Source organism: Peromyscus maniculatus, chromosome 6 (assembly GCF_049852395.1).
Source record: "Peromyscus maniculatus bairdii isolate BWxNUB_F1_BW_parent chromosome 6, HU_Pman_BW_mat_3.1, whole genome shotgun sequence".
Classification (NCBI taxonomy): domain Eukaryota; kingdom Metazoa; phylum Chordata; class Mammalia; order Rodentia; family Cricetidae; genus Peromyscus; species Peromyscus maniculatus.
The window spans coordinates 69,061,784-69,075,253 of record NC_134857.1 but is presented as its reverse complement, the minus strand read 5'-3'; the positions used below and the strand labels follow the sequence as shown (position 1 = coordinate 69,075,253).

Sequence of the window (13,470 nt, the reverse complement as noted above, 5' to 3'; positions counted from 1 at the left end):
ATGTAAGGTTTCTTCTTCAACTTCTCTCTCTCTCTCTCTCTCTCTCTCTCTCTCTCTCTCTCTCTCTCTCTCTCTCTCTCTCTCTCTCTCTCTCTCTCTCTCTCTCTCTCTCTCAAAGACAAGGTCTTACTATGTAACCCTACTGACGTGGAACTCACTATGTAGACCAGAGATCCACCTGCCTTTGCTTCCCAAGTGCTGGGATTACAGGCATGTGCCACCACACCTTGTTCTTTGAAAAATTACAGTTGGTGGGGCAAGGAGATGTGCTACACACTTGTGAAAGCAGAGGACAGCATAGAGTCTGGTCTCTCTTTCTACCATCTGAGATTCAGGGATTGAGTTTAGATTATCAAGCTTGGTGGCAAGGACCTCTTCCTGTTGAAGTATTTTGTTTATGGTTTTTGTGTGTGTATTAGTGTTTGCCTGCACGAATATTAACTTGTTGATTTTTGTTTTCTTTTTTTAATATATAATTTAATTTTTGGTTTTTGTGTGTGTATTAGTGTTTGCCTGCATGAATATTAATTTGTTGATTTTTGTTTTCTTTTTTTAATATATAATTTAATTTTACGTGCATTGGTGTTTTGCCTGCATGTGTGTCTATGTGAGGGTGTCAGATCTCCTGGAACTGGAGTTACAGACAGCTGTGAGCTGCCATGTGGGTGCTGGGAATCGAACCCAGGTCCTCTGGAAGAGCAGCCAGTGCTCTTAACCACTGAGCTCTCTCCAGCCCCTGTTCAAGCAATTTTCTAAACCCTCCACATGCTTTTCTTTAGAGACAAGGTTTCTCTGTGTGGCCATGGCTGTGCTAGAAATCACTCTGTAGACCAGGCTGACCCTGAATTCAGAGATCCACTGTCTCCTGAGTGTTGAGACTAAAGGCGTGTGCCATAGCATGGGGTGCTGGGAACCACATTCAGGTCCTGTAGAAGATCAGCAAGCACTCTTGACTGCCAAGCTAGCTCTCCAGCCCCATTTTACTTTTGAGAAAGGGTCTCTTACTGACCTTGAAGCTGAGCTATTGGCCTGACTGGCTGACCAAGTGAGATTCAGGTGCTGCTGTACCTGTTTTTTATGTGAGTGCCAGGGACCATACTCAGGTCCTCATCACTGTATGGCAAGTACTGTATTGAGCCATCTATTCAATTCAGCCCTATGTGTGTGTGTGCATGTGTGTGTGTGCAGTGGCTCAGATTGGACTCCAACTCAATATGTAGCCAACGCTGGCCTTGAACTCCTGATTCTCTTGTCTTTCCCTCCCAAATATTGCAATTATAGATGGGTGCTGCCATGCCCAGCTTTCTATTAGTTTTCTAGAGACTGGGAATGTGTCTCAGTTACATTAATCCCTTAAATTCAAGATCTTCCTAAACTACATGAAGAGTCCAGGACCAGCTCGGGCAAGAGACGGTCTCAAAGGTGAAAGGCTGGTGAGGATTCACTATTATTTGCATATTATTGTGACTATTAGTGGCATCTTCCCTGTAAAATGGAAAGGAGGAAATAAGGACCGCTGAGAGACAGGGATAGGGGAGCCGTCCAGGTCTGGTCTATTATTTTACATGTCCTGGTGTGTGGAGTATAATGAAAGTCTCACATAAAAAAAGATCTGGTCATGCATACCCACACATGCACACCATCGACACACATACAGAATAAAATAATTTTTAAAGGAGAAGCAAGATGGCACAGCAGGGAAAATACTTGGCACACAAGCCTGGCAGCCTGGGTTGGACTGCCAAATCCGCATAAAGGTGGACCGAGAGGCCTAAGTATGCGAAGTTGTTCTCTTAACTTACGTACATGTGCTCTGACATGCACATCAACACACACACACACACACACAGACACACACAGACACACACAGACACACACAGACACACACACACACACACAAACACTTCCTAAAATTAGAAACAATAACCGAAGCAAATACAGGGAGAGAGCTATGGTGGGGAAAGCGTTTGGAGCAAATGTGCTGAGTCCCTGACTTCAGTTCAGGATCTAGCAGCCAATGTAAAAACACACCGGATACAGTGGTCCTGGGGAGGAGGAAGCCGGGAGAATCCCTGAGACTCACTGGCCACTCTAGCCAAATCAGCAAGCTCTAGCTTCAGTGACCTACTCAAAAACCCAGGTGAAGAGCAGCCAAGGATGAAGCCAACATCAAGCTCTTCGAAGAGACAGACACTAATTAAAGGGTTAGTCCTTCAAAGCCCCCTTTCCAAGTGTCCTCTGAGCAGAGGGTCCCCTTTGGTTCCATCTTCACTGAAAACCGTAATGACCTAAGTTGTCCATCAGGAAGGATCTTGCTGGGGGCTGCTTCCGGAATGAAGGGGAAGCAGCAGATGGATGGAGGTCCTACTCCGTCTGCTCCCTTCAGGACCAGGCTCTGGGGATGCTTTGTAACCAGGATATGGCCAGCCACTCCAAACCCCAGAATGGCAGCACCCTGTGGAGGGGAAGCCACAATACCTCCAGGCGCCGCTGCCTGTTCCACCCGGTTACCCAGAAGCTTTGAAGAGTCGCCCAACTCACAACATATTAAAGGATGGGAACGAGGTTTAATTAGCCTCTTGATGTTTAATTTCCTCTTTTTGATAATGTTTAAACTGGCCCCAAAGTGCCAGGTCTATTCCTAGCCGTTCAGGAAGGTGGGAAATCCTCCCCTACCTAAGCATTCTTCCGCCTGTCCCAGCAGCGCCTCTAATGGCCTGGCTGGCGCCGGATATTGCCTTCTCTGGGGGCATCTGCTTTACAGATCCCCGGGGGGTAAATATTGACAAAACCAACTCAAGTAACTGCCCGTAGCCCTACGTTTGATGGAGCAGGATGGAGGAAAGAAGGGTGTGGTGATGGAGAGCTGAGGACCCAGGCGTGGAGCCTCCGCTAAGGGTTTGGTTTAGGCAAGGAGGTGACCCCTGGCTGCCAGGACACATTGTCACAGAGGTTGGAAATGGCAGCAGAGGAGACAGCAGTTAAGACTTCAGGGTCAGAGAACAGGGTTAGGGAGGGGGAAGACCTAGGGACCGACGATGATGGAGGGGTGGGGCTGGCTCTGGGCTGATGATGAGATGGAACTACGGTATTAAGGCAGCAGAAGCAACCCAGCTTCTCAGAACTCGCACTCTGGGACTCAGTCTCCAGGTTCTAGGTTTTTCCCCTGGGCCCCCTGGAGAATGTTGGGAAACGGTATTCCTTTTCCCTGACTCTACCACAGTCTCTTCTCCTTGACCTTTGCCTGCTTAGTGCTGCCCGGAACACAGCCTCTGAGCCATCAGGATGCTTGAAACTGTATGCGGCTGCTGGTAAGGCCGAGGGACAGAGCAGAGGGAGCTGAGGGCTGGCTTCTTGGCCTGGCAACTTTTTGCACCCATTGCGTAAAAGAAAAACACCAGAGGCTGGGCATACTGGCTCACGCCTGTAATTCCAACATTTGGGAGGCTGAGGCAAGGGGGATGATGTGAGTCCAAGGCCAGCCTGGGCTTCACTGCAAGACCCTGTCTCAAAAATAATAATAAAGTAAATAAATAAACATATAAAACCATTCCTACGGCCCAAGAATCCCGTGATTGGATGGAAAGGGCCTCGTGAGGGCCAGAGGCTGACAGCGGGAGGGTGCTGGTAGCCCCTCAGAGCCTGCTGCCCATGTAATTTCAATTCTCCTTTCTCATCGGGGTCCCGAGACCCTGCTCCTCACCCTACCTCACAGGCCGTGGGGGTGTGCATGCACTGACTCTGCCCCATGGCCAGAGTGTGGGGCCTAGAAACAGGAAGTGGGATGAGCGAAAACCAAGAACTGAAACCAGTTACTGCCTTCCCACTGGGCAGCGTGCATAGGCTGCTCCTCCGAGAACTCGGCCCTGGGCTCTGACACTGTGGGAATGAACCGTGGGGAGGAGGGGGCAGGAACCAGAGGGGTGGCAAGAACCAGATGTGTTCTCCAAACACAGCATACAAATGAGATGCAAACGACCTTTCTAATATTGGAGTCACTAACAGCCCCTGGAGCCTGAGTGCTATTCATTTCCATCCTCGTAATTCTGAGACTTTTAACAAGGGTTTGGGCAGTTGTTTTTTTTTTTTTTTTTTTCCGTGCCCTCTTCAGTGAGGTAGTGGCAGCCCCTTCACAGAAACCCGTGGTCACTGCCTGGCTGCAGGCACCGCAATGCTCAGAATGGGCCACTGAGACAGCACCTCATGCATTTCAGGTCTTTAATGTTCCCCCCGCTCGGGCCTTTGCTTTCTTTGTTGCTCTGTCTCTGTCTTTTTTTTTTTTTTTTTTAAACAAATTGGCAGACAAATGGCTGTTGCTGGTGGGTATTAGGGTTGCATTCAACCCCTCCCCCCATTCTTGCTTACGTTTCAACCGTAGTTGCCACGGTGGGAGATGAGGTGAGGGTTCGTAGAGGTTCCCCAACCCACCTCGGAGCGTCTTTCAAATGGCTGAGGAAGAATTCCGAATAGGAGCCCCCTGAATGTAGGTGAAAGAAGTCACCGTCTCCCCAACTCCTCAAGTTCAAAGACATGGAGCTAGAAGTGCCTACAATCTTCTTTTAAAAATATAAAACACGTGCAGTTGGCTTTGGTACAAAAAAAGAAAGGAAAACAAAAACAAAACATTCTGGTCCCTGTGGGTTTTTCCTCCCCTACCCCAGTACATCATGGCCACCCTGGCCTCCACTCCATCAACTCCAAGGAGCCGGTTTCCATGGAGGATGAAGAGAAGGAAGAACAGCAGGAGGAGGCTAAGGGGAGTGGGGCAAGGGACACGATCCTGCGCACAGCCCTCCTTAAAGGGGCAGTAGGTTCTGTGGCCACAGATGGGTGTCGCTGGAGTGGGTGTCAGGCTGAGCCTCAGCACACCCCAGTGGTGCTGGAGGAAGGGCCCTCTGGTCCCTATGGCTTGGTTCCCATGTCCCTGGTCCTTAAAATCTCACCCTCCCCCCACAACCAATAAACAATAAATAAATAATTTTTCCTAAGTAGAGGGAAGAAGGCATGAAAAACTGGCATCTGTGGTGTAGCTCTTGGATGCCACCAGGGGTGCTGTGGCCTCTAAATCCCCAGTCCCACGTGGCCCCAGGTATCCAAGGATCCCAGGAGCTGGCAAGGACAGTCAGCAGTTCTTTCAAGATTCCCTCATTATTGGCAGATGGAGTTCCCAAGGTTTGCCCCTTTTACTCTTCTTCAGTGGGGCACCAGGAAGGGGGTGGGGTCCCCTTAGCTGTCTGAAGCCGTAGCCTCCCCGTCTCGGCTTTCTGTCTCCTCCGGGATGTCCTGCATTCGGGTGAAGTCTGGAGGGTGACAGACAGGGTGGAGGTGATGAGTGAGCAGGACCTCCCCTAAGGAGTAGCTCATGCTCACAAAAAGGCCCCCCACGCAGACATGGGCGGGGGGCGGGGCCTCTGAGCACCTTGGTGGGTCGACCCCTCGCCAGCAAAGTCACCATTCCAGCATGGAACCCTAAGAGCTATTTGATTGTTTCATGTTTCCCTACCATTGGGATGTGGCAGTCTCTAAACCGACTTACTGTAAAATGGATTTCTATTTGTAAGGTTGAGAGTTACCAACCAGTTGGAAAAACTGCTTCTTGTTTGGTTTTTCGAGACAGGGTTTCTCTGTGTGACAGCCCTGGTGTCCTGTCCTGGAACTCGCTTTGTAGACCAGGCCTGCCTCTGCCTCCCGAGTGCTGGGATTAAAGGCGTGCCCGGCTGGAAAAACTGCTTCTTAAGAGTTCAACTACCCTGTGTGGTGATGGTGCATGCCTGTACTCAGGAGGCAGAAGCAGGTGCATCTCTGAATTCGAGGCCAGCCTGGTCTACAGAGGAAATTCCAGGACAGCCAAGGCTACACCGAGAAACCCTGCCTCGAAAAACAAAAAAACAAACCAACAACAACAACAAAAAAAGAGTTCTACCACCTGCTTGTCATCACACAGAGCAGGAAGTCTTCCCAGGATGTCCCAGAAGCACTGAACTTGAGGAGTCACGTAAGAGTACATTCAGAAGCCACAGTCCCGGGGGCTCGGACCCAGACCCCAGAACCCCGCTAGGGTCTCACCTCGTGGACTGTGGGGTGGAGACAAGCGGCTACTGCCCTCCTCCTCACTGCCAGTGTCAGGGTCACTGCTGTCCTGCAGTCGCTCCTCGGGGCTGCCAAGCTCCTGTCTCTCTCGGTCTTCGAAGGGTCGGTGCAGGGAGCGAACAGTCACAGGCAAGTCCAGGCGGTCGTGGCCTCGACTGGGCTGTGGAAACCAGAAGCACAAGTCCAGGGGTGAGCTGTGTGAAGACTGCAGGCACTGGTGGGCTGGGGCAGCGAGCCCAGGGCCCCCAGCACACCGCATCTCTTGAGGGAAACCAATGACCCCCCCCCCATCAGTAGCTCCACCACCAACTGGCTCTCCTCTCAGTGGGATAACCGTATTGTTGGCCTCCAACACCCATCTCTATCCATATCTGCGGGGCCCAGCTGGTTCTCCAGCCTCAGCCTTCCCATGCAAGCACTCCAGGTATAACAATGCCCACAGTGCCCCACGTCGACTACCAGCAGAAATCTCTGGAGAACAGAGCATATTTGTTTGTTGGAAGTGCTGGAGATTTGCATAAGCCTTTGCCCCTGAATTTGCCTTAAATGTCTTTGCAGTTTAACTGGTATGTTTTTGTCTGAATGTGTGGGCACTCCTGTATACGGAGGAAGCCAGAGGTCTACCTCAGGGGTCAGGCCTTAAGAGTAATGCACCTTGTTTTAGGAGACAGGTCTACTATTGGCTTGGAAATCCTCAAAGATACTAGGCTGGTTAGCCAGAGAGCTGAGAGGATGAACTTGGCTCTGCCTCCCCTTCACTGGCATTGAGAGCTTGCACCATCAGGCTTTGAACAAAGGTTCCCATGTATGGCAAGCATTTTACCAACTGAGACATTCCCACAGCCCGGCTAGTAGTCATTCCCATCTGCTGTCTGCTGTCACTTGGGGTGAAGTCCCCAACAACTAAGAACTAATCCTCTCAGGTTCTGCAGGCTCCTATGTTCACGGGAGACACTCCACTGCTCTGGGCAGCCTCACCTGAGGGGGATTGAAGCTCAAATAGAGAGCGTCGCCTGCTGGCAGGCTGCGGCGCCGAGGGTCCAGAGGCCTGCGCGCCCAGGGGGCCTCGGCCGGAAGCGGCTCATTTTGGCCCAAGGCGGCCAGCTGTCGGCGGGCCTCTTCGGCCTCCCGCTCCAGGAGGGCCCGGGCCTGCTCGCTCTCCCGGAGCCGGGCCTCCAGGCTGCCGGCTTCCGTGGCCCGCTCCTCCCCCAGGCGCCGGCAGCGCCGCAGCTCTTCCTGGAGCAGAGTGTGTTGCCGCTGGAGCAGTGCCAGCTCTGTGGCCTGCTTCTCGGGAGCCACGGGGGCAGCCACAGCCCGACCGGCGTCACCATCCCGAGAGTTGGCTCGGGAGAGCTTCTCCCACCGTTCAGGACCCTCGGGGAATCGGGCTTCCATCAAAGTGTCCTGCTGGGCCACAGCAGCCTGAGGATGGGATGAGGCCAAAGGGGGTTTCAGAAGCTATTTCCCACCTACCCCTCTCTCGATCCTGGGCCCCCAGCGAGCGTGGCTTGGGGGAGTACGGAGGCCGGTTAGGAGGCCTGTCACCTGCATGGGCACCTCTGGCGGAGCCCTCCCCTTCTTCCCCATTCCAGCCCTCTCACTGACCTGAAGGCCATGTAGGAGTCCATAGAGATTGACCAGTCGCTGCAAGGCCTCCTGCGGACAGAGCAAAGGATATGGATGCATTAGTGCCCAAGCTTAGGATGAGATAAGAACCCAGCAGTCACCAAGAGGATGCGGGGACAATAACGTCCAGAGACACACATAGAGACACAGGGACAGGTGCCCCCCTAAGTCACCTCAACGGGGCTATGATTTCTCAGATAGAGAGCATCTTCCCTTTATCTCCTCTACCACAGAATTCCCATCTCACCTCCTGGGGGGACCTCAACTGATTTCCATTCCGATCCTGCAGAAATGGACAAGGATGGGGAGTCAGCAGGCACAGACAGACCTGGGGGGCCGTCCCCGGCCGCTTTCTATTGAAGATCCACAGGCCAGCTGTGCCCTTCCCCCGGCCACTCCCGGGTTCCCGGGTTCCGGCAAGAACCCACCTTTTGGCTGGAATCTGAGTCTGCTCTACAGAGCTCAATGGAGCCATTGAAGGTTCTGGCCTCTCCATCTGTTGCAGAAGAGAGGAAGAGGAGGAGGAGAGTACCCTTACTTCCTCAGCGGCCTGTAACCCCCTCCCCTCTCTAGTCACGCCCACCTTGCTTTCATGTCCCTGTACTCACTGGCAGTGACCCCAGGACTGGTGTTACCACCATCAGATTCCAAAGGTAAAGCTGTTTCTCGGGGTGTCAAAAGCAGGTCAGCACCAGGCCCCACCAGCAAGTCCTTCAGACTTTCCACTGAAAGGAGAGAGGAGGAGGTGGGGTCAGGAGACAAAGCCGAGTGCGGGTCTCCCGACGCACACTGACCACCAAGTATGTAGGGAGTCCACAGTTGGGGAGCCGGGTTTCAGCCAGTCACATGGCATCCAAGGGACATCCAAGATGCCCAAGGGGCCGGCAGAGCCTGCCAGACGGAGAGGCAGCCAACAGCAGCAGGTCGGATCTCTTCCCTGCTCTTCCCAGGAACTGGACCAGGACAAACCCTCGGGGGCCTTTCTGGGTGGTGGGTTTGACACGGGCCTGGTCTAGGGCCTCATCCTGTGCTGCTGAGGGAAGAGCCTCGCCTCTTCGGGAGGAGAGAGAGCCCTCACCTTCACGAATGGCATCTCGCAACAGCCGCTCGCCTCGCGGGGACTCGAGGGACTCAGAACGGAAAAGGCCCCTGGGCAGGGCAGGCAGGGGCATCCCACTAACACCATCTTCTTCTGCCTGGAAGTGGGTCATCTCAGCAAACAGCCCAACCTTCTCCTGGAGCAGTTCCACCAGCGCCCGGTCCTTCTGCTGAAGCTCCACTGTGGATGGGAACAGGTAAGTGTGGAAGGAAAGGCCCAGGACCCCAAGAGCCCAGGGGGGAGGGGCAGCCTAGGGGGGAGGGGCAGCCTGGGGGGAGGGGCAGCCTGAGGGGGAGGGGCAGCATGGGCAGAGGGGCAGGACTTAATTTTGTTGAGCTTGGAGCATCCCCTCGACTCCCTGCTCCCAAAAAACCTTTGTGTGTGTGGTGTAAATCATCGTTACTTTGTTTATAAAAATCTGTGAATAGTTTCTGGGGGAAAAAAAAAAAATCTGTGAATAGTTTTGAAAAACAAATTGTGAATAGCACAGCAGTCATGGTGCATGCCTTTAATCCCAGCACTCAGGAGGCAGAGGCAGGAGGATCTCTGTGAGTTTGAGGCCAGCCTGGGCTACAGAGGGAGTTCCAGGACAGCCAGGACTACACAGAGAAACCCTGTTTGGGGGGGGGGGGGGGGCGCTAAAATAAAACAACAAAATCTGTGGATCAGGGGTCTGGCTGCCCATCTCATTCTCTCCATGTTCCTTTAGAGCACATGGAGAAGTCTCATTAGGCCACCTGCTCCCCGCTCCCCGAACAAGTGTGCGATCCAGAGTGACTCCCAGTTAGACAAAGCCACATGACTAACTTCGGGCCTTTGTTTTTCAAACAAGACCTCATGTAGCTAAGGCTGGCCTCAGACTCCATATATAGTTGTTGAGGATGACCTCTGTGGTGGTTTGAATGAGTTGTTCCCCACAAGGCTTGGGAATCTGATTACTCAGTCCCCAGTTGGTGGCTATTTGGGAAGGGTTAGGAGGTGGGGCCTTGCTGGAGGAAGCCTGTCACTGGGGGCAGGCTCTGGAGTTTCAAAAGACTCAAACTCTCAGCTGGTGCAGCTGTCTGGTCTGGCACCTGCTGTTCCCACCATCATGAACCCCGGCTCTCTGGGACTGTAATCCCCAAAGAAATCCTTCCTTTGGATTGCACTGGTCATGCTGTTTAATCACAGCAATAGAAACGTAGCTAAGACAACCTTCCAAATGCTGGGATATCAAGTGTGCACCACCACGTCTGCTCTCATTTAAAAAAAAAATTGTTTAACCTTTCTTTTTTTGTTTGTTTGTTTGTTTACTTTTCCAGACAGGGTTTCGTCGTGTAGTTTTGGTGCCTTTCCTGGATCTCGCTCTGTAGACCAGGCTGGCCTCGAACTCACAAAGATCCACCTGGCTCTGCCTCCCAAGTGCTGGGATTAAAGGCGTGCACCACCACTACCTTGTTGTTGTTCTTGTTGGGGTGTTTTTGTTTGTTTCTGAGGAAGGGTTTCTCTGTGTGTAACAGCCCTGATTGTCCTGGAACTCAATTTTTAGACCAGTCTAGCCTCAGACTCAGAGATCCACCTGACTCTGTCACCCAAGTGCTGGCTGGGATTAAAAGTGTGCGCCACCAAGCCTGGCATTAACCTTTATTTTTATGCACATGGGTGTTTTGCCTTCATGTATGTCTATGTGCATGCAGTGCCCTCAGAGGCCAGAAGAGGGCACCAGATGCCCTTGGGACAGATCAATATTAGATTTTATTTTATTTATTTTGGTTTTTTGAGACAGGGTTTCTCTGTGTAGTTTTGGTGCCTGTCCTGGATCTCACTCTATAGACCAGGATACCCTCGAACTCACAGAGATCTACCTGGCTCTTCCTCACTCTGCTGGGATTAAAGCGTGCGCCACCACCGTCCGGCAAGATTTTATATTTTATATATCTATTGCACTAATTTTACAAAACGTAGCATAGACTTCATATTGTTTTAAACCTTAGATGTCTATCAGCCCACATGAAGTTTTCATTTTTTTTAACTAAGATTTATTTATTTTTATTTTATGTGTATAAGAGTTTTGCCTGCATGTACATATGTGCACCATGCACGTGACCGAGGTGGCCAGAAGTCATTAGGTCCTCGGAACAGGAGTTATAGACAATTGTAAGTCACTAAGTGGGTACTGAGAACCGAACCTGGGTCCTCTGCAACAAGATGTCAGTGCTGTTAGCCTCTGGGCCACCTGGTCAGCCTCTCTGTCATCTTTTCCAGAGTTGCATAGTATTTTGAATGGACATGCCATAAATCAATGCCCTCCCTGGAGGGAACTTACTCTTAATCCTCCGGAGGTAGGCCTCATCCTCCGTCTCGATCAGAGGGAAGTCCTCCCTAGAGGGGCATCTGCAGAAGGACAGAGGGACAGGCTGAGTGTGTGGGAGACCCCGGGAAGCAGCCTCCCCTCCTCTGCACACATTCTGCAGGACCCCCTTCGAGAGAGACGCTTCCTCTCACACGGTGGCTTTATTCACTCTTTAAACCCGTTTCCCCAGCCTGTCACTGTCTATGGCTCGCAAAGGTCATAATAAGCCTGCGCTGAGGATGCTGCTCTGGGCCTAGCACACACAAGGTCCCACATTCAATCTCTAACTTAAAAAAAAAAAAGTTCATTCTGTAGTCTTTAGGAACTCATTTAGACAACTTCTTTGTTGTTAGTAGTGTTTCCAGCTTCTAGGGCTCTACAGGTCCCCACACCTGATTTATGTGGTGCTGGGGACAGAACCCCAGGCTTCCTGAATGCTAGGTGATAACTCTATCAGTTCAGCTACATCACTAACTCTGTGGCAGTTTTGTTAAGTCCGCCCAAGCTGGTCCTGGACTTCTTAGGCACCAAGGCTGGTCTTTAACTCTGAGCCTTTCTGCCTCCACTTCCCAGGAACTGGGGTTTAGGCGTTCATGACACACCAGGCTCTTTTCAACATTTTCTGCCTGAGGTTATATTTTTTCCCAATTGGACGCTCCAGTGGCTGCCCTCAGGATTTCTGCTTTAGCACAACAGATTTACTTCTGGAATCTACTGTGTGGAGTTTATGGATAAACCGTACTCAACGCATTAGTATCAATGCTTCAATTATCCTATTCTTTCATGTGTAGAAAATAAAGATGAAATGTAACAACCCAATTAAGAGCCTTCTTCCTATTGCCAGGGATGTCAGTGCAGCTGACATCATCACTGGCTGGGAGGTACGCCACCACATAAGAGTGCTACATAACCGCTTGTCGGTTCAGAATACTATGAGGGGTAGCAGGGTTGTCCGAGCATAAACTGTAACTTCACATATCTTTCTATCTTGGTTCATCTTGTCTTTCTCCAGCCTCTGCCCCAGCCTCTCGCCATGGCCTCTGTTCCCAGGGAGTATTCTGCCTAGGACCTGAGGCCATAGGTACACACAGGCAGCAGGCACACACTCACACGCGCACGCTCTGCTGAATGACACGGATCCAGGTACTACGGTCATCTCGGGACGCTGTGTGCACCTCATACATCTCGGGCGGGGCAGCACTAATCAAAAACATCCCTTTCGCCTGGTTGGCAATGTCTCTTACGATCAGGTTCTGTAAGGATACCACCGAAGGCTTGTCCTATCAGGGAAAAGGGAGAATTAAGACTAGGAATCCTAACCCTTAAGATCTTGGTTTTCAGTCCTAGAATACCAAAAGGATTGAAGATGATGGTGTATGGACAAGAGCCCAGGCATCAGTACCAGCCAAGATTTAGTGCATGTGAGACCCTTGATTCTCTCCTCTCCTGTTCTCCCTTCCTCCCTCCCTCTCTCCCTCCCTCCCTCCTGGGGCTCAGTATGTAACCTAAACTGGTATTGAACTTTGTAGCCCAGGATACCCTCAAAGTTGCACTCTTCATGCCTCTGCTTCCCCAGTACTGGGATTATAGGCTTCCACCTGCTTTGCCTTTTTTGTTGTTTTGTTTTTTTAAGACAGGGTCTCACTATGTGACCCTTGGCTCGGAAATTGCTACGTAGACTAGGCTAGGCTTGAACTTAGAAATCTAGCTGCCTCTGCCTACCAAGCGCTGGGATTAAAGGTGTGCTCTACCATTCCATGGTAGAGTGTGCTTATTTATTTATGGATTAAGGGCGGCCTCATACAGTTTAAGCTAGACTTGAACTCACCATGTGGCTGAGGATGACCTTGAACTCTTGATCACCCTGTCTCAAACTCCCAAGTGCTGCTATTATGGGCATGTACCACTGTACCTGGCTTCTAAATTTTATCTTCATCATCTACAAAATGATGCTAATGACGGGCTTTCCCCACAGGATAAGCACGCCTAGGTACCTGGGAGCTCCTCTTGCTTTTTATTATACAGAATTAACAGTTCTAACAGGCATTTGACTCCGTAAGTCTTTCCCGGGCCTGGTAAGAAGAGCAATGGGTGAGAGAACAGAAGGAAGGCTCACCAGGGCAGGAAAGATGTACTTCTGGTCCTTTTCCTGGAGAAACACCAGCACATCTGTCATCAGCAGCATCAGCACATCTGGTCAAGATACAAAGTTGGGAAATGGTCAGCACCAAAGACTCAAAGCAGCTGTTTGCCTCCTCCCTGAGGACCAGGCCCACCTATCAGGTGGTGTTTCCCAGCATCCTCTGCCCTGAGGACCAGGCCC

General features: G+C 51.3%; 1 protein-coding gene across 14 annotated transcripts in view; it reads right to left on the bottom strand.

The window, feature by feature from the left end:
• Positions 1–4,204: 4,204 nt before the first annotated feature.
• The window catches only part of Arhgef2 (Rho/Rac guanine nucleotide exchange factor 2), a 54,278-nt gene continuing 45,012 nt past the window's right edge, over positions 4,205–13,470 (bottom strand). For all 14 annotated transcript variants that reach the window (XM_015995243.3, XM_015995244.3, XM_042279316.2 and 11 more), the window contains 11 exons: positions 13,264–13,340; positions 12,258–12,427; positions 11,121–11,188; positions 8,795–8,995; positions 8,325–8,441; positions 8,145–8,212; positions 7,964–7,999; positions 7,696–7,746; positions 7,069–7,512; positions 6,067–6,250; positions 4,205–5,300 (listed from right to left, as the gene is read on the bottom strand). In XM_015995243.3, the coding sequence (XP_015850729.2) occupies positions 5,227–5,300; positions 6,067–6,250; positions 7,069–7,512; positions 7,696–7,746; positions 7,964–7,999; positions 8,145–8,212; positions 8,325–8,441; positions 8,795–8,995; positions 11,121–11,188; positions 12,258–12,427; positions 13,264–13,340 (1,490 nt within the window). In that variant the 3' untranslated portion in view covers positions 4,205–5,226. The remainder of the gene's footprint in view (positions 5,301–6,066; positions 6,251–7,068; positions 7,513–7,695; positions 7,747–7,963; positions 8,000–8,144; positions 8,213–8,324; positions 8,442–8,794; positions 8,996–11,120; positions 11,189–12,257; positions 12,428–13,263; positions 13,341–13,470) is intronic.